Genomic DNA, 21,228 nt, shown 5'->3' with positions numbered 1-21,228 from the left:
GGAACGGAGGCCTCCTGTCAATGACCAGCACTAACTTGCCAGGTGTGTGTATGACCCACCTTGGAAATGCACTCTCCAGCCTCATTCAGGTTTCCAGATGACTATAGCCCAGGCCAACATCCTGACTGCTACCTTGTGGGAGTCCCTGAGCTAGAACCACCCCCAGCTACCCTGAATTCTGGACCTCTACAAACTGTGTGAGATAATAAATGTTTACTGTTTCAAGCTGCTGAGACTTGTGGTAATTTATTCCACAACCATTGGATATGGTCTAATTCCTTATTTGTGGAATTTTTGTCAACTGATTGGCTGCCCAGAATGCATGGTCCATGTGGCAGGACCAAGTTTATAACAAGTAGGAAGTTCATCAGCCACAAAGTAGCCCAACAAACCAGCATGGTGGCACATGCTTATAATCCCAGTGTCTCCAGAGGCTGAGACAAAAGAATCACAAGTTCAAGGTCAATCTCAGCAACTTAGTGAGAACCTAGCAGCTTAGGGAGAGCTTGTCTTATAATAAAAAATATAAAGGGTAGGATGTGGTGGTGCCTGTCTGTAATCCCAGCAACTTGGGAGGCTAAGGCAGGAGAATCGGGAGTTCAAAGCCAACCTCAGCAACTTAGCAAGATCCCTGACTCTAAATAAAAGAGAGCTGGGAATGTAGCTCAGTGGTTAAAGTGCCCCTGGGTTCAATTCTCAGTACAGACAACAACAAAAAGGAACTCTGAGAAAGTCCAGGATAAACCAGAATAAGTTGATCACCCTGGCTAGGTGAAGCTGTCCCTAGGCAGCTCCACATTGTTGTTTATAAGGGATGACTTAGTCTGTTGCTATAACAGAATATCTGAGACTGGATCATTGATAAAGAAAAAAAAATTATTTCTTACAGTTTCAGATGCTGGGAAGACCAAGGCTGAGGGGGTGCATCTCTGATGAGGGCTTTCTTGCTGGTGGGGACCGTGTGTGTGTTACCGGAGACTGAACTGAGAAATACTCTACCACTGAACTCTATTTGTTACTTCCTGACAAGTTCTTTCTAAATTGCCCAGACTGGCTTGAATTTGCAATCCTCCTGCCTCAGCCTCCCAAATCACTGGGATTACAGGTGTGTAATCCCAGTGATTTGGGAGGCTGAGTCTAGAGGCAGGACAGAGCATCTTATGGTGAGAGTTCTCAAGAGGAGTCAGACTGGTTGTGTGTGTGTGTGTGTGTATGTGCACGCGCGTGTGTGCATGCACAGGCATGCTGGGGACTGAACCCAGGGCCTCACACATACTAATCACATGCTGTAACACTGAACTATATCCCAAACCCCAAACTGGCTTTTTTTAAAAATTCTTCAGCTAAAACAGAAGGGATGATTTATTGTACATTCATTACACTGGCCACAACTGATAAAATGAATTAGTCCAGAATGTCAAAGGTCCCAGGCAAAGGACCAACAGGGAATGTTAAGAGCAAGGTGGGTCTTCTCTCAGTGGTGGTCTTGGCAACAGAATGGCGATGTAAGTTTTTAAATCCACCGAGACAAAATGTGGACAGTAGGAGGCAGTCCAACTTGTACCAACGTCCCCGGCCCCTGGCATTCTGTATCTCTACTCCTTTGGCTTCCACGGTGCCCAGCTAGTTTACTTAGAACTCTGCCTCATCTTTCTTCTTTCGTGCTTCAGCCTGCGCATTCGCTTCTTCCTCCACTTGGCTCTCATGGCGCAGAGGTTTCCAAGAAGATGGCGCTAAGGCCGAGAGCCCAAACTGGCTTTTATAACAGACCTACCCTCAGGATAATTAACCTACTAATAATCTATGATAATCTACTGATAATCTATTGATCCATGAATTGATTAATCCATTCATGAAGGCAGAGGCCCTATGAACAAATCACCCACAGGTTCCATTTCCAAATGCCATTAACATATGAGTGGGGATGAGGTTTTCAACATGCGAATTCTGGGGGACAAACATTCAAAGCATAACATGTAAGCAGGGATGGAGGCCTATCTTTCATCTCTCCCAGTTAGGGGCTGGAAGGATGTTCCAGGAGCCTGCCTGTTTCACCCTCCTGCCCTACTTGGGTGAAGCAAGATGGAAAACCCCTTCTTGGAAATGCCAAGACTAACAGGAGAAGGCAGCAGCCAATCATTCCTTCCTCCCTGCTGCAGGTGAGGCAGGCAGAAACACTGAGGCTTTAAGGAGATGCTCTCCCCAGACCAGCAGGGCCAGCCCCTCCCAGTCCATGGGTCTTGATTCTGTGATTTGATTACCAAATGTCCTCTACCACATGACCAATGAGTTACTATGCACACTGTGCTGGCATTATTCAGTGACAGGTCACCAAGGGTTGCCCATTCCATTGTTAGAAAATTATCCTTTGTACTGAGTGAGAAGCTGCTGCCACATAAATCACCAACATTTGATTACATTCTATTGTGCTTTCTCCCTGGAAGACCCTTCACATACCATCAGTCCTTTGCACTATGGGTTCCACATCTTGGATTCAACCAATTGTGGATCGAAAACATTTGGGAAAAAGTGTCTAGCCAGGCTTGGTGGCACATGCCTATAATCCCAGCAGCTTGGGAGGCTGAGGCAGGAGGATCGCAAGTTCAAATCCAGTCTCAGCAACTAGTGAGGCACTTAGCAACTCAGTGAGACCCTGTCTCTAAATAAAATACAAAATAAGGTTGGGGATGGGGCTCAGTGGTTGAGTGCCCCTGAGTTTAATCCCTGGGATCTCCCTCCCAAATAGTGTCTGTACTAAACATGTACAAACTTTTTTTTTGATCACTATTCCCTAAATAATACAGTAAAATAATTATTTTTTATTTTAATTTTTGGTATCAGGGAATGAATCCAAGGGCTCTTAACCACTGAGCTCCATCCTCAAACCTTTTTATTTTTTTTTATTTTGAGAAAGGGTCTCATTAGGTTGCTCATAGCCTCACTAAGTTGCTAAGGCTGGCTTCAAACTTGTGATTCTCCTGCCTTAGCCTCCCAAGCCACTGAGATTACAGACATGCTCTACCATGCCTGGCTTGTCTTATTTTTTGTTACTAGTTTAATAACTATTTACATTAACATACACATAATCTTTGATGTTAGACACACACAGGTTATACGAATATTATTGGTATATAAAGGACTTGAACATCCATGGGTTTTTCTTAATATTTATTTTTCAGTTGTAGTTGGTCACAATACATTTATTTATTTATTTATTTATTTATTTATTTATTTATTTATTTATTTTTATGTGGTGCTGAGGATCAAACCCAGGGCCTTGCACATGCTAGGCAAGAGCTCTACCACTGAGCCACAACCCCAGCTCCATCCATGGGTTTTCTTTTTATCTATAAGAGGTCCTAAGACCAACCCTCCACAGATTTTCTGAGGACAACTGTATTGTGTACACATTGCTTCTGAGGTTTTCCCTTCACTCTATTCCTGGAAAACTTCTATTCCTGGAAAACATCCTTAGAAATTCAAGTCCAAAGTCAGGCCTTCTGCAAGTGGTTGCTTCTGTCTCTTACACTCAGTCTGTCATACTTGGTTCCTAAGGGAAGAACAGCTCCCACTGCATGACTCTAGTGATGTCTCCATTTGCTCTTCCTCTGTCTACCCATCTGGTTTTTCCAGAGTGGCTGTAACTGGGGGCCCTATAGAGAATACACCGATTTCCAGAATGAAAAATCCACTGCTTTCAGGTTTTCTTTTTTTTCTTTTTTTTTTAAAGAGAGAGAGAGAGAGAGAGAGAGAGAGAGAGAGAGAGAGAGAATTTTTAATATTTATTTTTTAGTTCTCGGCAGACACAACATCTTTGTTGGTATGTGGTGCTGAGGATCGAACCCGGGCCGCACGCATGCGAGGCGAGCGCGCTACCGCTTGAGCCACATCCCCAGCCCCTTTCAGGTTTTCTTATAACCTCAAACAGCAATTAGGGCCAGGTGCCAATGGTGCTCGCCGGTAACCCCAGTGGCCTGGGAAGCTGAGGCAGAAGGATTGCAAGTTCAAGTTCAACCTTGACACTTAGTGAGTCCTAAGCAATTCAGTAAGACCCTGACTCAAAAACAAAAACTAAAAAGGGCTGGAGATGTGGCTCAATGGTAAAATGCCCCTGGGTTATATCTCGGGTCCAAAAAAAGAGAGAGAGAGAGAGAGAGAGAGAGAGAGAGACAGACAGAGACAGAGACAGAGAGACAGAACACTTGTGCACATAAATGGGGCACAGTTATGCCTCTGACCCCTTCTGAGTGCTTTACTTTGTTATCAAAGGGCTCAAGCTATAAACTCATAGCCTCTGCCTTAGCTACATTGGAACATCAATACTGTTGTTTTCATTGCATTTATTTTGATGATTCCACCTGCTTATGACAATTAATTCTGCTTTCCATTTATCAAGTTGATATACAGTTTCCTTTTTAAATAAGTCACAAAATACATGTTCATTGTAACAACTTTAGAAAAATTAGGGAAGGCACCAGAAGAGAAGGCTGACACCTGCTTAGGAGGCTGAAGCAGGAGGATTGCCAGTTCAAAGCCAGCCTCAGCAATTTAGGAGGCCCTTAGACTCTGTTTCAAAATAAAACAAAAAAGGGCTGGGGATGTGACTCAGCAGTTAATCGCCCCTGGGTTCATTATGGTAACCCCCCTTCAACTAAAAAATAAATAAATAAATAAAAGAAAAAAAAAGAAAGAGAGAAAGAAAACTTAGGGAAAAAAGAAAAACATCATTCAAATCTAACTTCCTTACAAAAGTCATCACAGATATTGGAAGTCTTTAAAGAACTTCCCTATGATTTCCTCACCCCCATTACAAGTTCTACCCATATTTCTTCATAGCCTCTATCACAATTGGCAAATGTATCTGTATGCATATTTTTCACTTATTTGGCAAATCCTTAATACATCAGACAGGAGAGATGAGGGAAGGATAAGCAGCTGAGGCCTCTGCCCTGGAGGGGTTCAAAGTCAGTGGTGACTTGATATTCTTCTGCCCTGCTGAGCAGTATGGTGCTTGTTCTGTCAATTTTTGGTGTCTCAGAGCACAGGGCCTAGCCAGGCAGATTCACTATTTAAAACAATCAAGAAATTAAAGCCTGCCCTCCAACTCTCCACCCAAGCACACCAGGAGGAAAACACCAGTGAGTGGGTGGACATTCTTTTGGGGGAGGTGTAGCTCTGTCCCTGGGTCCTCCCACCGTGGGATCTTTAGGCTTTCCATTCCTGTCTGTTATCTGAGGGATTATGGGTTGAGAAGGAATTAATTTGGACGACAGGCAAAGGAACTTTGAAAGTGTATGTGAGGTCCAGGAGGTTCGTACAGAGAAGGTAAAGGAAGATTAAAGAGCAAAAGATGCTGGAGAGAAAACACAGTGGTTGTCCAGAGTTTTGCCCAATTGTCTTAAATTGTTAAAAGAGTTTGTTTCTTTGATAGTATGATAAAGGGTAGTCATGCCCCAGAGGGAGGGGTGGGCAGAGCACATTCTTAGCTTGTGTGAGCACCTGAGTTTGATTCCCAGCACTGGGGATGGGAGAACTCACATAATCTTGTATACAATTTCAGGGGGCTTACTGACTTTCCTTGGCCCATTCTCTGGATCCCAGGTATCACTGTTTGAGGCTCTCATTTTATCGAGTTGAACACTGAGACCCAGAGTAGGAAAAGGCTTGTTTAAGACAACAGAGCGAGTCAGCCGTAGAGCCTCAAAAGCTCAGAAATCTGCACCAGGCTCTCTACCGCGCACCTGCGGAGCTGGAGAACGCAGGTGCGCAGCGCCCACCCGGCCAAGAGCAGAGGGAGGCCGGGCGACTCGAAGGGGCGGAACCTACAAGCGCCCCGCCTCCGCCGCCGGGTTCGGGGGCGGGACCTTCCTCCAACCTGCGCCGCTACAACATGGCTCCGCGTCTGTGCAGCATCTCTGCAGCGGCGCGGCGGGTGCTGGGGAACCCGGGACCCCGCGCAGGGGACGTCGCGGCTGCGGCTGCGACGCGGTGAGAGCCTGGCTGGGAGGCGGCGGCCGCGCGCTGAGTTGCAGGGGCGGCGGCCAGGGTCTGGGCCTGGGGGAGGGGCGAAGACTCTGGTTTGGAATCCAAGGATTAGGGGCGGAGCCAGGATCTAGGCCTGGGGAGGGTCTGGGAAAGAATGGGGGAGGTGAGAAAGTAAGAGCAGGGTCTTTGTGCTGGTGGGAATCTGGCTGTCCGTGAAGAATGAAAGATGGATTGAGTGGGGGGGGGCAGGTTCTGGGGGACCGAGGATAGTAGTATTGCCCCTTTCCTGGGGCCTTTGCCTGAGACTATGATTTAGCACCCGCTGGGGGTTTCTGGGCGAGGCACTTTCTCCCTCAGTAAGTTCTAGGAGGAAGAGATGAGGGCGAGGGTACAGTGGGGGGGCCCCAAGGACCATTGCCTTACAGATCTTTTGCTTCCCCACTCTGAACTGTACAGGTGGGTCAACAGAAGTCTAAGATGGGAATTGTCCAAGGTCAGTCTCCATGCTATGCAGTGGCAGTAGTGGAGCCTGAGTGTACCTTGCACTTTGCACCATAACTGATGGCCTTCTGGGGGAGGGAGGCTGGCCGGACCATGTGCTCACCCAAGGCTTTTGTTTGTCCTGGGCTGAGACAGGGCTTGGCTTCCCCTGAGTGACTCTAGGCAACTCCTCCCTCCTCCATTCAGTGCCCTGTACTTCCCCCATATCTGCACATATCACCCTGTGTACTTATGACTTGGTGCTTACCTATCTGCCCCATTAGACCATTACCTAATTTTTCTGTTTCCTCAACTCCCCACCCCCACAGGGATCAGGACAGTGTATGCTCAAGAGTATTTGCCAAAGAAGTGAGAACACTTTCTCCCACTTGTGAAAAGGAAGCAGTATTTCCTCCTGCCCAGCAGCCCAGAAGTGAAGCTGCAGAGTTCTGTTAAACCTGTGAGATGTTAGAGCACTATGCAGTGAGCCCTTTGGACACTGGGAGATAGGAGCCAAGCATGTGCCCCTCACCTGGACTACCTGATAATGAATGAGAAGGTTGACATCATGAAATGAGCCTGGAGTTTGCCTGGCACTAGCAAATTTAAATCAGCCATTTTTTGAAAGGTGCCCTTCAGTATGACATTTGACTTCTTCAAGCCTCAGTTTCCTTATCTGTAAAATGAGGATGACAAATAGGATGTATATCATAGGAGTGTTGAGGACTGAAGAGGTCATGCTTGTGATGTGTCACCTGATGCACTCAAGTGTTATCACTTGCTCAACCCTGTATCTCAGGCAATTTCTACCCTAGACCTCACAAAATGTCAGGGTTGAAAAGGCCTCGTGGAGATAATCTTTTATAGGCCCATGTTTTCTAGGTGAAGACATTGAGATTGGGGAAGGAACAGAATCATTTGGTGATAAAATCATTTGTGTGGATACCCAGGGGCTACAAAAGGAGTGGGAGACTTAGAGACAGCCTGCTGTCCTCAGTTGCATTTGGTAACTTGGGATGTGTCATTGAAGCTCCACTGAGCTATGGTTTCCTTCTCTGTAAAGTGGCATGGTAATCCCTGCTTGGCACTTTTCACTGGATTGCTGGGAAGGCATATAGATTAGTATTTATCAAGTCCCTCAAAAAACGTTTTGCTGTTTTGAAGTTTGTGGTCCCACATTGGGTACCTCTTGCTGATCCTCTGCCTGCCACCTTTCTGGAGTCATTAGTGGGACCATCAATAGCCCTTCTGGTTTCTTGAGGTTTTGGGGGCAATGAGGCTGCTGGGATGGAAACAGAGGCTGGGCCTTGAGATCAGACAGACCTGAATTGGAAACATCTCTGAGCCTCCTTGTATTTCATGTGTAGGTGGGTGGATGGGTGGTGCTGGGGATCAAACCCAGGACCTTGTGCATGCTAGGGAAGTGTTCCACCACTGAGCTATATCCTCAGTGCCAGACTCATTATGTTAAAAATATGCTGTGAAAATTAATATTTAGCATACAGTAAGTGCTCATAATAAGTAACACTGGTTACTTTTAACTGCTGCTTCAGTTATCTTGTTAACAAAACTTCAGTTCTTCTAGCTGAAGACAGCCCTCTAGAACAACAAGCAGAAATGCAGCCCCTCTCTAAAGTCAAGTTTTTCAAATGAGACATGCATAGAGCCAAGCCTTTTAGTATATAAACTAGAACATTCTGGGTTTTATGTGGGGAGGCATCAGACTGTTGATCACTATTGGCAATATGAATATGTCATCTACAATAGCTTTTCCTTAAGAGAGAGAGAGAAAAGTTCTCATCTGGGTCAAATATTTATTGTGCAACTACTATGTCAAAAGCACTATATTCGGTATCTGGGAGATGGAAAGACATTAACTAGTAGCATCCCATGTGCCTAGGGAAAAAGACATATCCAGATAACATTGAGGAAAGAATTGAGAGATATTTTTGTGGGGAAGGGCTGGAGCAGTCTAGCTGGGGCAGATCCTTCTAACAGATTGGACAAAACTTTATCTTGTTTTTCTGAGCTTAAGTGGCATTCTTAATATAGTTTAGATTCCAGGATTTTTGGCATTTCTGGGATGGTTTACTGAGATTACATGAAGAAAAGATGAAATTGGAACAGTTCTGGAGCAATGATCCTCAACCTTGTGCCTGTATCAGAATCCCCAGTGGGCTTATAAAAACTCAGACTGGGGCTGGGGATGTGGCTCAAGCGGTAGCGCGCTCGCCTCGCATGCGTGCGGCCCGGGTTCGATCCTCAGCACCACATACCAACAAAGATGTTGTGTCCGCCAAGAACTAAAAATAAATATTAAAAATTCTCTCTCTCTCTCTCTCTCTCTCTCTCTCTCTCCTCTCTCACTCTCTCTTTAAAAAAAAAAAAAAAAAACTCAGACTGCTAAACCTATCGTTAGAGTTTCTGTTGCACTACTGGGGTGGGGCCTAAGAATTTCTCACAAGTTCTCAGGTAATACTGACACTGTTAGTTTGATACCTGCTGAGATAGGGAATCCTGACTGTCTAGTTGCCAACTTCAAAAAGGAATTCACTCTGGAACCCTCACCAAAGTAGAAAAAAGCTAGAATCCCCAAAGGAGACATTCAACCTTTGTTTTAGAGGTATTGGGCATCTTAAAAATGGTGCTTGGGCTGGGATTATAGCTCAGGTAGAATGCTTGTCTAGTACATGTGAGGTACTAGGTTCGATCCTCAGCACCACATAAAAAATAAATAAAAGTATTGTGTCCATCTGCCATATATATATATATATATATATATATATATATATATATATATATACACACACACACACACATACATACACACATACACACACACACACATACACACACACATATGATGATGCTTTAAAGGGTGGGACTGTAGCTCAGTGGTAGAGCACTTGCGTAGGAAAAAGCAAAAAAAGAAAAAAGAAAGAAAAAGGTAAAAGGCACTTTAAAGATAGAGGAACAGATTAGGAAAAGATGGGGAAAGTGGGAGCCGGGAGATCCAGTAGGAAGGTAAGAAGGTAGGGATGGTGATATTAGTTGCACTGTATGTTAGGCCCTTTCTCTAAAGACCCGTTCAACGGCTCCTATTTTACCCATGAGGAATGTGAGGCCCAGAAAGATGAAGCTGAGCTAGGACTAGAACCTGGGTTTGTCCAGAGTCTGTGCTCTTAGGGGCTAATTCTGCTGTTGTTGAGAATGAAAAAGGTGCTTGATTCCTGAGTCTGTATTCCAGGCCAAGTTCCTTTCCTTTCTTACTCCAGCTTTCATCATTTTCATTGCAACTATATCTTAACCCTTCCTGCTCAGCCCATTTATTGATTTCCCAAATACAGATTGAGTCACAGATACCATGTACCCAGTCCTATTCCAGAAACTGGGGATAAAGTGGAGATGTAGCAGACAGACCAGGTCCCTGCCTAGTGGGGCTGCTTCTGATGGGCACACAGACAATAAACTTAGTATATAATAAGTAACAAAAAAAATTTTTTTGATACAATGTGTTTCATTTTTTGTAGGGTTGGATGTCAAACCCAGGGCCTTATGCATGCTAGGCAAGTTCTCTACCACTGAGTTACACCCCCTGCCCTGGTATAATGCTTTTTTTTTTTTTTAAAGATGGACACAATGTCTTTATTTATTTGTTTTTATGTGGTGCTGAGGATGGAACTCAGCAGTGTCTCACATGTGTGAGGCAAGCATTCTACCACTGAGCTATAACCCCAGCCCCTGGCATAATGTTTTATTTTGTTTTTGGATTGAAGTCAAGTCATTTAACCACTGAGCCATATCCTAGTTGCTCATGGCCTCACTCAGTTGCTGAGGCTTGCCTTGAACTTGTGATCCTCCTGCCTCTGTCTCCTGAGCTGCTGGGATTACAAGTGTGTGCCACTGTACCCAGACATGGTGTTTTAGAAGTCACTGCAGACAAAATAAAAGAGCAGTGTGAAAGGGGTTGAGAAGATCAAGGATAGGACATTGAAGATTCACTGAAAAAGTGAAACTTCAATTCTTCAAAATATGTACTTGAAGGTGCTGGAGTTCAGATCCATCCCAGGATTTTGGACAAGTCACTTGTTGGATTTTACCTTAGAAAAAGATATTTCAAAGTGGGTTGCTCTGCCCTGCTCACTTAACAAATGCAGAAACTGAAGCCCATAGGCAGAAAGGATTAGAGGATAGTGGGAAGAGATGGGAGCCCATCAGAGCTCCTGGGTCCTTTTCTCCTCCCCAGCATTTTAGCTCCCTGGCACTTTCCTCAGGACTAGATAACTGCCTATTTATCTTGGTACTACTGATGTTAATAAATTATAGGAAGCCTAGCTGTGGAGCAAAGGTCTTAGTTGACAAATAGAGATCCACTCTCCTCCAGGAATTAGCAGCCCCTTTACATTTAAACCAAGGTCAGGTCCCTCAGTACCTACATGAGGTGAGAGGGCTGACCTTCAAGGAAAGAGCTCTTGCCAGGTGCAATATTGCATGCCTGTAATCCCAGCTACTTGGGATGCTGAGGCAGGAGGATTGCAAATTACAGGCCACTCTTGGCAATTTAGCAAAACCCTGACTCAGAATAAGAAAATAAATAAATTGGGCTGGGCATGGTGGCACATGCCTATAATCCCAGCAACTCGGGAGGCTGAGACAGGAGGATCACAAGTTCAAAGCCTCAGCAACAGCAAGGTGCTTAGCAAAGTGAGACCCTGTCTATAAATAAAATTTTAAAAAGGGGATGGGAGTATGTTCAGTGGTTGAGTCCCCCTGAGTTCAATCCCTGGTACCTAAATAAATAAATAGAAAGGAAGAAGACAGAAAAGAACTCTGCTCCCTAATTTTCTGTGTGACTTTGGCAAATCCCTTGAACTCTGAGCTTCTATTTTATCCTCCTGGAAATGGGGACAGTGGTAGTACCAACAATATAAGGTAATTGCATGGATTCAGTGAGATTATATAACTGAAAATTTCATTGGGGTGGGGGGCCCAGGGTTGTGGCTCAGTGGTTGAGCGCTTGCCTAGCATGCATGAGGCACTGGGTTCAATCCTCGGCACCACAAAAAATAGAAACAAAGGTACTGTCTCCATATACAACTAAAAAAAATATTAAAAAAAAAAAAAGTTCATCAGGGATCCCTGGCTTAGAGGCTCCTAATTTCCCAGACCATGCTATCCATCTATTGATAATTATCTTTTTGCTTTTTGTTAATAAAGTAGATATATGTACAGTGACTGACAGGTAATTCAGAAATGCTTAAACCAATAGTTTTTATCTTTTAGAAAAACTTAAAATTAATAGAGAAAAATTTAACCATCTGCCTCTTCCCTCTCCCAGGAAAGCAATATAGTAGTCCTCCTTTATCCCTTGTTTCATTTACCATGATTTCCATTATCTGCCACCAACTGTAGTTGCAAAATATTAAATGGAAAATTCCAGAAGTAAACAGAGATGACATTCATGATTTTATTACAGAATATTGTTATATTTCTTTTAGTTTATTATTAGCATTGTTAATCTCTTACTGTGTCTGGATTATAAATTAAACTTTAGCATAAGTACACACATAGGAAAAAAACATAGTTTATATAGGGTTTTGGGGTCTTGGAATATATCTCTCAAAGATAAGGAGACACTACTGAATTAACGGTTTTGAAAAATAATTTCTCATCTTTCTGAATGCTCCTACAAATATATTGCCAGTATAAGATGATTTTTAATGTTATTGCTGAGGATTTTATTGCCTCAGATGCACTAACTACTCGCTCTACCATTGAGCAATACCTCTGGTCCCATGATCTTTTATATATATTCTTTTAGTTGTAGGTGGGTGCAATATTTTTATTTTTATTTATTTTTATATGGTGTTGAAAATTGAACCCAGGGCCTCAAGTGTACAAAGCAAGTGCTCTACCACTGAGCTACAAAACCCCAGCCCTCTAGATCTTTTTATTTTATCAGTCCCAGAGGCTGATCCATATTTTGGTATCAGGGATAGAACCCAGGAGCTTTGTACATTGCCAGCCCTTTTTACTTTTCATTTTGAGGCAGGGTCTCACTAGGTGGCTTACAGCCTCACTAAAGTTGCTGAGGCTGGCTTTGAATTTGGGATCCTCCTGCCTTAGTTTCCCAGGCTGCTTAGATTAAAGGTGTGCACCACCATGCCCAGCAAAAGTGATGTTTTTATTTGCTAGAGGCTTGAAAAGGAAGAGGGCTTGCTGCTGCTACACACCATCTCTCCAGCACATTTGCTTTTCAGGCCAGGCCATGAGACCACAGAATAAGGAGACAGTCTCAAAATAAGCCTGCCCTTGCTGGGACCTTGCATATGTATGGGGAGGTAACAGTCCCCAACTGGCAGGATCTTCCACAGGTCCCCCAGCTCTAAACTACAGTCTCATAATCAAAATGCATAATCATGTTCACTGGTTCACTGTGTTTCACTGCACCCTATCTGGGTGGGCCAGCTTTGGCCCAGTGAATAAATCAAGGCCTTGTAATGCTTCTTACCCACCCTCTGCCTATATCTGCCAAATCAGCCCTGGAGACTGACCAGCTCATCTCCTCACTTCCCAGACTGCTGGAGGCAGAGTTTAAGGCCTGCTCACCCGTCCTCTCAAAGTGAACTGTGACCTCCTCAAGGACAAGGCTTATTTGTGTTTGGCTCTCTGTAGGACCTAAGGGGGCACAGGGCAAGTGCAGTATGAGCTGAGGGGAAGACAGTGAGTACAGTCTTCCCATGGGAAGGGACAGAAATTACAAAGAAGCAACATAGTAAAAGAGCCTGGTGTGTTCAGGGTAGAGTACACCTGGAAAGTGGCAAACACAGATGTGTGTGTGGGGCAACAAGATAGGTTGGGTTGTCAAGGACTTAGGCAAGTCCTTGACAAGACCCCAATCCCAGCAAATCTCAAGCAGGGGTTGATTCTTTTGTAAGTGGCTACAATTGTTGGCCCAAGTAGAAGACCCTTTGGGAAAGGGGGAAGTATATGAAAGGAGGCTAAAGAGAGAGGTTAGAGGTGAGGCTGCCTCTCCCATACTTCTGAGGTCCTACAAAACTGCAGACTGGACAGCTGGGATCTCAAGTCAGCCAGGTTGTTGGCATTTCACACTCAAGCTGCAATGGGATTCCATGGCCCTGTTTCCAGAAATATAGGTCACCAGCCTTGGGGAGTAAGACATCTGACACTTTTTTTTTTTTTTTTTGGTGGGAGTGTTAGGGATCGAACCCAGGTCCTCATGCTTGGTAGGTAAGTGCTGTACCACTGAACTACATCTCTAATCCCAGAGCAAGACATCTAGGCAGATGGAATTACTACCCGTGCATGTCTCCCTAAACTTTTCTGTCCTACAGTTTCTATTCCAAGGACAATGAAGGCAGCTGGTTTCGGTCCCTCTTTGTCCACAAGGTGGATCCTCGGAAGGATGCCCACTCCACCCTGCTGTCCAAGAAGGAGACCAGCAACCTCTATAAGATCCAATGTGAGTGGCTGCTGGGCTGACAGTCCTTCTCTCTCAGGGTCTCTGGGAGCCTTTGAGGTTCCAACATGGAGATGAAAGGTTGGGAACATTCTCTGCTATCCTGGGAGCTTTGGCTTTAATGGTTCTACCCACCCCAAATGAAGACACACCCATACACACCCCATTTCACCTCCCACTATCTGTTCTCTGTTGCAGTTCACAATGTGAAGCCTGAGTGTCTGGACGCCTACAACAGCCTGACGTGAGCATCTTTTCTCCATTGGCCTGTCATAGCCCCTGCTTGAGGGACCCCAATCCCAGCAAAGCCTCAGAACATCTTCTCCCTCCTTCTTGCCAAAATCCAGGAGATGTGGATTTCCTTGCTGGAAGTCCTAAGGATGTCTTGTCCATCCTGTGCATCTTAGAGATAGACTGAGCCCTGATTCTGGGGGCCTGATTTGGAATCCTTATTCATAGGGTCCTATTGGCTGGTGTGAGCCTTGTCCTCTTTCTCTGTGCTCCTCCCACAGGGAGGCTGTGCTGCCTAAGCTGCACCTGGATGAGGACTATCCCTGCTCACTTGTGGGCAACTGGAACACATGGTATGGGGAGCAGGACCAGGCAGGTGAGGTGCCCATCTCCCCAGCATCACCTACACCCCTGGGACCCTGGCCTCTAGACCTCTCGCATCTCTCTGCCTTGTACTCCTTTCACAACATCTCCTAGCAGGGGAGGGTCTTTATCAACACACATCTTGTTGCCTCACTCCCCTGCCAAACATGGGCCGGGATTCTCCTGTACCCTCTGTGACCTGTGAGTCCTTCTCCATCGAGCCTTATCTCACCCTCCATGCTCACTGCCACATCCACACTTGCATGAGCCAGGCAGGATCCTGGTAGTCCCCTGATCTGTACCTCCCCACAACAGTGCACCTGTGGAGATTCTCAGGTGGATACCCAGCCCTCATGGACTGCATGAACAAGCTCAAAAACAACAAGGTATGTCAGTGTCCACATGACAACCTCTTTGGATATTAGTTGTGGCCCAGTCCTGTTGCTGGGGGCTCCTCCACTAGCCCACAGGGCACACTGCTGGGGTGGAAGGCACTTCCTAGCTGCTGTACCCATACTGCCATGCCCACAGGAGTACCTGGAGTTCCGAAAGGAGCGGAGCTGTATGCTGCTGTCTAGGAGAAACCAGTTGCTCCTGGAGTTTAGCTTCTGGAATGAGCCACAGCCTAGAGCGGGCCCCAACATCTATGAACTGAGAACATACAAGCTCAAGGTATCTCCCTTCCAAAAGATCCCCTTTGTCCCCCACCCTCCCTGCTGCAGTGTTGCTCTGTAGAGCTGGGGAGATAGGACAGTTTTTCATCTCTGCCCTGCTATGATGCTAGGAATCCAAGGTGGGGACTCATTTCTCTCCTCTTTCTGGTTCTCTTTCAGCCAGGAACCATGATTGAGTGGGGGAACAACTGGTGAGTGGCAGCATCAGGGCTGGGAAATGCTTGCTGTCCTGTCCCAACATGGCCTCTAGTGGGCCACTTTCCCAGGGCCATGTCACAGGGAACCCAGCATCCTCTGTCCCTCCCAGATCCTGGAGAAAGATCCTATGAGGAGATGCAGATCTTCTAGAAAATGGTGAGGTTTCCCTTTGTAGGAAAGCAGCCAGCATCTGTATCTCCGTTATCCTATTCCCTCAGCATCTCTGAGAGCCATGGGCCTCACCTCAGCCCCCTGCTGTGAGGTGTGGCCAAGGAATCAGCCTGGGTCCAGCTCAGGAGGCCCTGTGCACCAGACTGGCTCCTGTCCCACACTCTCTGCCATCTCTAGGGCTCGGGCCATCAAGTACCGACAGGAGAACCAGGAGGCAGTGGGCGGCTTCTTCTCACAGATAGGAGAGCTCTACGTTGTGCACCACCTCTGGGGTAGGTCAGGGACCTTCCAGGAGCTTTCTGATTGTCCCCTTTCTCCATTAGCACTCTTTAAACCAGAGGGATACATTAGTACCCTCATGGAACTTAGTCTAGTAGAGGGAGACATTACTTCAGATGTAAACAAGCCAAAGTAACTTATTTCAGATGATTACAAATATTATTTGTAGAAAAGAGACTGGGGGAGATGCTAGGAAAAAACACAGAGAACCTACATGGGCTTGGGTAGACAAGGCCTCTCTGAGGGGTAAATGTAAGCTCAGAATTAAAGGATGAGAAGGAGCCAGCTGTGAATTGCATTGTGAATGGAGAGAACAGCATGTGCAAAGGCCATGCAATGGGGAAAGGCCTTTGAGGTTTTGAGGTAGAGAAAGGAGACTGGTATGGAATGAGTGGGGAATAAAGTGAGATAGGATATGAGAAGGAACAGACACCAGATCAGGCTGAGCCTTACAGGCCACAGAGAAGAGCTGGGATTTATCATAAATGGAGTGGGAGGCTGGAGCAGCCTTCTAACAGGATTCCTCTGGCTGCTGTGTGTGTTACTGAGAGTGCTTCTTAGGGATGCAAAAGGGAAAGCTGGGCCTCAGGAGATGCTCCCATCAGTTCATGCAGACAAGGATAGGGCCTAGCCTCAGGAAGTGGCAGTGGACTGCTGAGATGTCTACAGATTCATTAGTCTAGAGGTTCAACCAGTGGAACTTGAGAATGAATCGTCTGTGGTGGAGCAAGGAGAAGAGCAAGGAGGAGGAGTCAGGAGTGTTAATTTTGGCCCTCAGAATGTTACATTTAAGATACTGACATACCCAAGATGTCACATGGGCACTGCATATGCAGTCTGGAATCCACAGGAGAGTTTGGGGCTAAACATATACATTTTGGAATTGACAATATGTCCTCGCCTTAAAACCCTGAAGGCCATTCCCCACTGCAGGGCCTTTGCAAGTGCTCTTACCTTAAGAATGCCATCCCCTAACAATTCACAGCCAGCTCCTCCTCCTGTAGCTCTGAGCTTCCATTTCACCCTCTCAGAGAGGCTTTTCTTGTCTTCTTTATCTCCCTGTCTTTTTTCTAATAGCATTATTTGTGGTCATCTGAAATTAATCTTTTCTGTACATCTGGTTGAATAAGACTGACAAAGTAGACAGTGTTTGCTAATAGTCCAAGGGAGGCATCTGGGGAAGAAAATAAAAAAGCAGGGCAGAATTGGCGCAGTGGAAAGGGGACCCTGTGCTGGAGAAGGGATCAGATCCTTTGTGCCTTTCCCACAGCTTATAAAGACCTGCAGTCTCGGGAGGAGACTCGAAATGCTGCCTGGAGGAAGAGGGGCTGGGATGAAAATGTTTACTATACAGGTGAGCACCATTCTGGAAATCACTGGGACCTTTGGAGGTCATCTGCTGGGAGCCCTATCTGAGAATGAAAGGATGCAATCCCCTCTACAAAGAGATCTAGTTTCACACCCAGTAATGGGGGAATTCATTTCTTTTTTCTTTTTTGATACTGGGGATTTAACCCAAGGGTGATTTACCACTGAGCTACATCCCCAGCCCTTTTTCTTTTTTAAAAATTTGAGACAAGGTCTCACTAAGTTTCTTAGGGTCTCACTGAATTGCTGAGGCTGGCTTTGAACTTGTGATCCTCCTGACTCAGCCTCCCAAGTTACTGGGATTACAAGGACATACCACTGTGCCTGGCTTCAGAATTTACTTTTAAACAATAAATGTGTTTCTATCATAGTGGCACTTTCCACATGATATAAGCAGTCTTAAGTGAGTACTCTAGGGGGATGGAGATGTGTTGGTGTTATAGCTGAGTGCCTGAGGCTGCTTCCTCATCTGTGAGATAGTGATGATACTAGTTTCCCCCAGATGGCTACAGAGAGGACTTAATGAACTAATGTATGAAAAGTGCTCCTCACCCCTTTTGTACAGCAGATTGAACCCAGGGGTATTTAACCACTGAGCCGCATCCCTAGCCCTTTTTTATTTTTTATTTTGAGACAGGGTCTCACCTAAGTTGTTTGGGCCTCACTAAGTTGCTAAAGCTGGCCTTGTGTCGTCCTCCTACCTTAGCCTCGCAAGTCATTGGGATCATGCCTGGCTAAAAAGTGCTATGTCCTGACTCTGGCATAGAGAAATCATTCAGCAAAGTTTTTAAGCAAGTTTTTTGCTCATGGTGTTTGCCACTAGAATCCCAGAGAATCACCTAGAGTCAGTAGATGTTGACTGAGTCCTCACTATCTGTGGGGAACTGTGGTGGGTGGGTGGAGGCTCATAAATAAGAACCTGTCACGTCTCTTGAGCATAATTAAGCTTCCACACTTAACAGCTCGTGTCAGGAACAATGTCTTTTTTCGGGGGGAGGCAGAGACCAAGGATTGAACAAGGGACTTAACCACCGAGTCATATCCCCAGGTCTTTTTATTTTCTATTTGAGACAGGGTCTCACTAAGTTGTTTAGGGTCTCCCTAAATTGCAGAAGCTGGGTTTGAATTTGTAATCCTCATGCTTCAGTCTCCTGAGTCACTGGGATTAGAGGCATGCACCATGCCTGGCTAAGAATGTTTCTTCCAAAAAAGGTAGCTGCAGCTTGCTATTCAAAGTGTGGTCCCAATTGACAATGTTGGCATCCTCTGGACACTTGTAAGAAATGCTGAATCAGCCTCCCCCAACCTACTGAATCAGAATCTGCATTGTAACAAGAAATTACAGGTGATTTGTATGCACATTAGAGTCTGAAAACCTCTGAGCAGGAGGAAAGAGTCTAACTTCCTGAGTAACCTTGAGCTGACCCTCTTCTCTCTGGGTTGCAGATTGCCCATCTGTAAAATGAGGTGGTTGAACTAACTCAGTGTTTTTCAAACCTCAGCACCTTGAGGATCCCCTCACAGCTTTTGTTCTCCATTGTACTACTACAATTTTTTTTTCTTTTTTGTACCAGGGATTGAACCCAGGGGCACTTAACCACTGAGCCGCATCACCAGCCCTTTTTTTAAAAAAATGTTTTATTTAGAGAAAGGTCCTGCTAACTTCCTTAGGACCTCACTAAGTTGCTGAGGCTGGCTTTGAACTCACCATCCTCCTGCCTCAGCCTCCCAAACCACTAGGAATATAGGTGTGTGCCACTGTGCCTGGCCTACCAGTTTTTTTAAAAAGTTGTCTTAGGGCTGGGGATATAGCTCAGCTGGTAGAGTGCTTGCCTTGCATGCACTGGCCCGGGGTTCAATCCCAGCACTGAAAAACAAATGGTTTTAGTGCCGAGAATTGAACTTAGGACCTTGCACATGCTCATAAGCATACACACTCTCACTGAGCTACACCCCCACCTTTACAATGATTTTTTTGATATTTTTCTTTAAATCTCCCTACTTTGTCCTTAGCAATAATATCTGTGAAAGCATTTTTATACTATGTTAGTTTTGTCTTTGTTTGTTTGTTTGTTTCTGTGGTGCTAGGGATGAACTCAGGGTCTCACTCATGCTAGTCAAGTGTTGTCCCACTGAGCTAAATCCCTAGCCCTATGCCACTTATTTTTCCACATATACACGAAGGTAAATTTTTAACTTTTTTGCTGGGCACCATTGTGCACGCCTATAATCCAGCAATTTTGGATGCTGAAGCAGAAGGATCACAAGTTTGAGGCCAGCCTCAGCAATTTAGTAAGAACCTGTCTCAAAATAAAAAACTAAAAAGGACTGGGAGGTAACTTAGTAAAGTGCCCCTGGGTTCAATCCCCAGTACCAAAAAGCAAAACAATGAAAATGTTCATCTCATTACCCTGAAAGTCCTGTCTCATTCCATAATTTGGGAGACCTGATGCTTTCAATCTGCCTTTTTAGGAGGGCAATGAGTCTTTCCTGTTTCAGCATCTGAGCTGCCTCTTCTTTCAATGGCTTGTGTGTCCATGAGTGTATGAGGGGTTGTTGGCTTGTCTACACCCCTATCCCAACCTCTTCCTTTCTCCACAGTCCCCTTGGTGCGACACATGGAGTCTCGGATCATGATCCCCTTGAAGATTTCGCCTCTACAATGATGCTGCTGATGTCTCTAGCTCCTTCCCCTTCTCCCTCAAGGCAGCCAGGACAGAGGAGTTCCCAGTCCTGATTTCTCTTGGCTCTGGGAAGACTCTGAAGGGTAGTGCACAGCTCAGACAAAGATGACAAGGCTCTGAGGACTTAAGCTCTGTCCAGATCCATCCTTCCCTAAGCCTTTCCACTCACCTCTTTCCCCTCTGCTGGTAGTTTCTAATTTCCCTAAATGAAGAATAGCAACCTTTTAGGACTTCTCACATTTCTCTCCGAGATCCCTCATAATCAAGGCCACCAGTCCCAGGTATCAGTATGGAAACCCTTGGGTTAGCATAGTTGCACAGAAGGTAGTGTGAAGGGAGGAGGTCAGACCAGGCCAGGCCTTGAGGAATTCCCTGATCTCCACTGTGCTATCCTTACTGCATAAGCAAAGATTGAGTCAAGTCCCACTTGTTGGGCGAAAGCCTGGTATTGCCATAAACCCTCAAATCTTAAAAGGTTAGAATGAAATCCAGAATCTATCCAGAGAGGCTGGGAAAAGGGATTGGAGCAGGATTGATTTGGGAGCAAGAGACAGACATGAAACAGAAACCCAGAAACTAGAACTTAGAACTCAAGAGAACTTGCACAATTTGTAAAACAGAACTGGGAAGATAGAATAGAGGTGACCAATTGGCAAGAAGGTCCATAATACTAGATAGAGAAGCTTATCTGGGATTGAGAACTTAAATATGTAGTTCCAGCCCTTCTCCTGCCCTCCCTCCTTCCTGCAGGCAAAACTACAGGACAGGGCCTGTATTTCCCTCATCCAGCATTCCTTTTCCCTTACTTGACATTCTGTCAGCCCAACTCTTATTTTACAGGGCCTGAAGCCTGTGGAGTAGGGTCAGTGACTCTGGGTACCTCCTCAGTGACCCCCATACCTCATGAACCCTTGGGTAGCTTGAATCTGCCTCCTTACCAGGAAAATGCGCTGAAGTTGCTGATGGAACCAATTAAATATTTACTATAAATTATGGTGTCTTGTCCTCATTTGCAAGTAATTTCAGCCCAAAGCAGAACTGGCAGGCTTCTCAGTTTCACCTGGTGATCTGTTCTCTGGAGGGTACTGTGTTCTGGAGCTACTCTCAAGGAGGGCATCTTCATCCTTACCCAGGGCACAACTCTCTCTGCACAACATGGAATTTGGGATGAATACTGAATGTAGCTCCAGATAAATGGGATTTACACCAAAAATCCTGGACCCTTACAATTCATGCTGGGGATAGAAAACACTTGATGCATCCAAAATCTGCGTAAAAGTTGTGATTCTGAACTGGGCAAATCAAGACTAACATG

The 21,228-nt window shown here is 45.4% G+C and overlaps 1 protein-coding gene across 1 annotated transcript; it reads left to right on the top strand.

Moving 5' to 3' along the window:
• Positions 1-5,863: 5,863 nt before the first annotated feature.
• NIPSNAP1 (nipsnap homolog 1) lies at positions 5,864-20,906 on the top strand. Its single transcript, XM_081285741.1, has 10 exons — positions 5,864-5,988; positions 13,821-13,948; positions 14,144-14,189; positions 14,458-14,552; positions 14,855-14,925; positions 15,071-15,211; positions 15,373-15,404; positions 15,760-15,854; positions 17,132-17,215; positions 19,831-20,906. Exons 1-10 carry the CDS (start codon positions 5,891-5,893, stop codon positions 19,893-19,895), a joined length of 855 nt encoding a protein of 284 aa, XP_081141867.1. The 5' UTR covers positions 5,864-5,890; the 3' UTR covers positions 19,896-20,906.
• Positions 20,907-21,228: the final 322 nt, after the last annotated feature.

The sequence above is a fragment of the Spermophilus citellus genome, assembly GCF_964194105.1.
Source record: "Spermophilus citellus genome assembly, chromosome: 3".
NCBI classification, from domain to species: Eukaryota; Metazoa; Chordata; class Mammalia; order Rodentia; family Sciuridae; genus Spermophilus; species Spermophilus citellus.
This window is presented reverse-complemented; position numbering and strand designations above follow the sequence as displayed.

Excerpts from the sequence above, each read along its gene's own strand:
- NIPSNAP1 (XM_081285741.1), top strand. The coding sequence starts at position 5,891 with ATGGCTCCGCGTCTGTGCAGCATCTCTGCAGCGGCGCGGCGGGTGCTG. Across the intron at positions 14,190-14,457 it reads GACGCCTACAACAGCCTGAC|GGAGGCTGTGCTGCCTAAGC; the intron begins GTGAGCATCTTT and ends CTCCTCCCACAG. Across the intron at positions 14,926-15,070 it reads ACAAGCTCAAAAACAACAAG|GAGTACCTGGAGTTCCGAAA; the intron begins GTATGTCAGTGT and ends CCATGCCCACAG.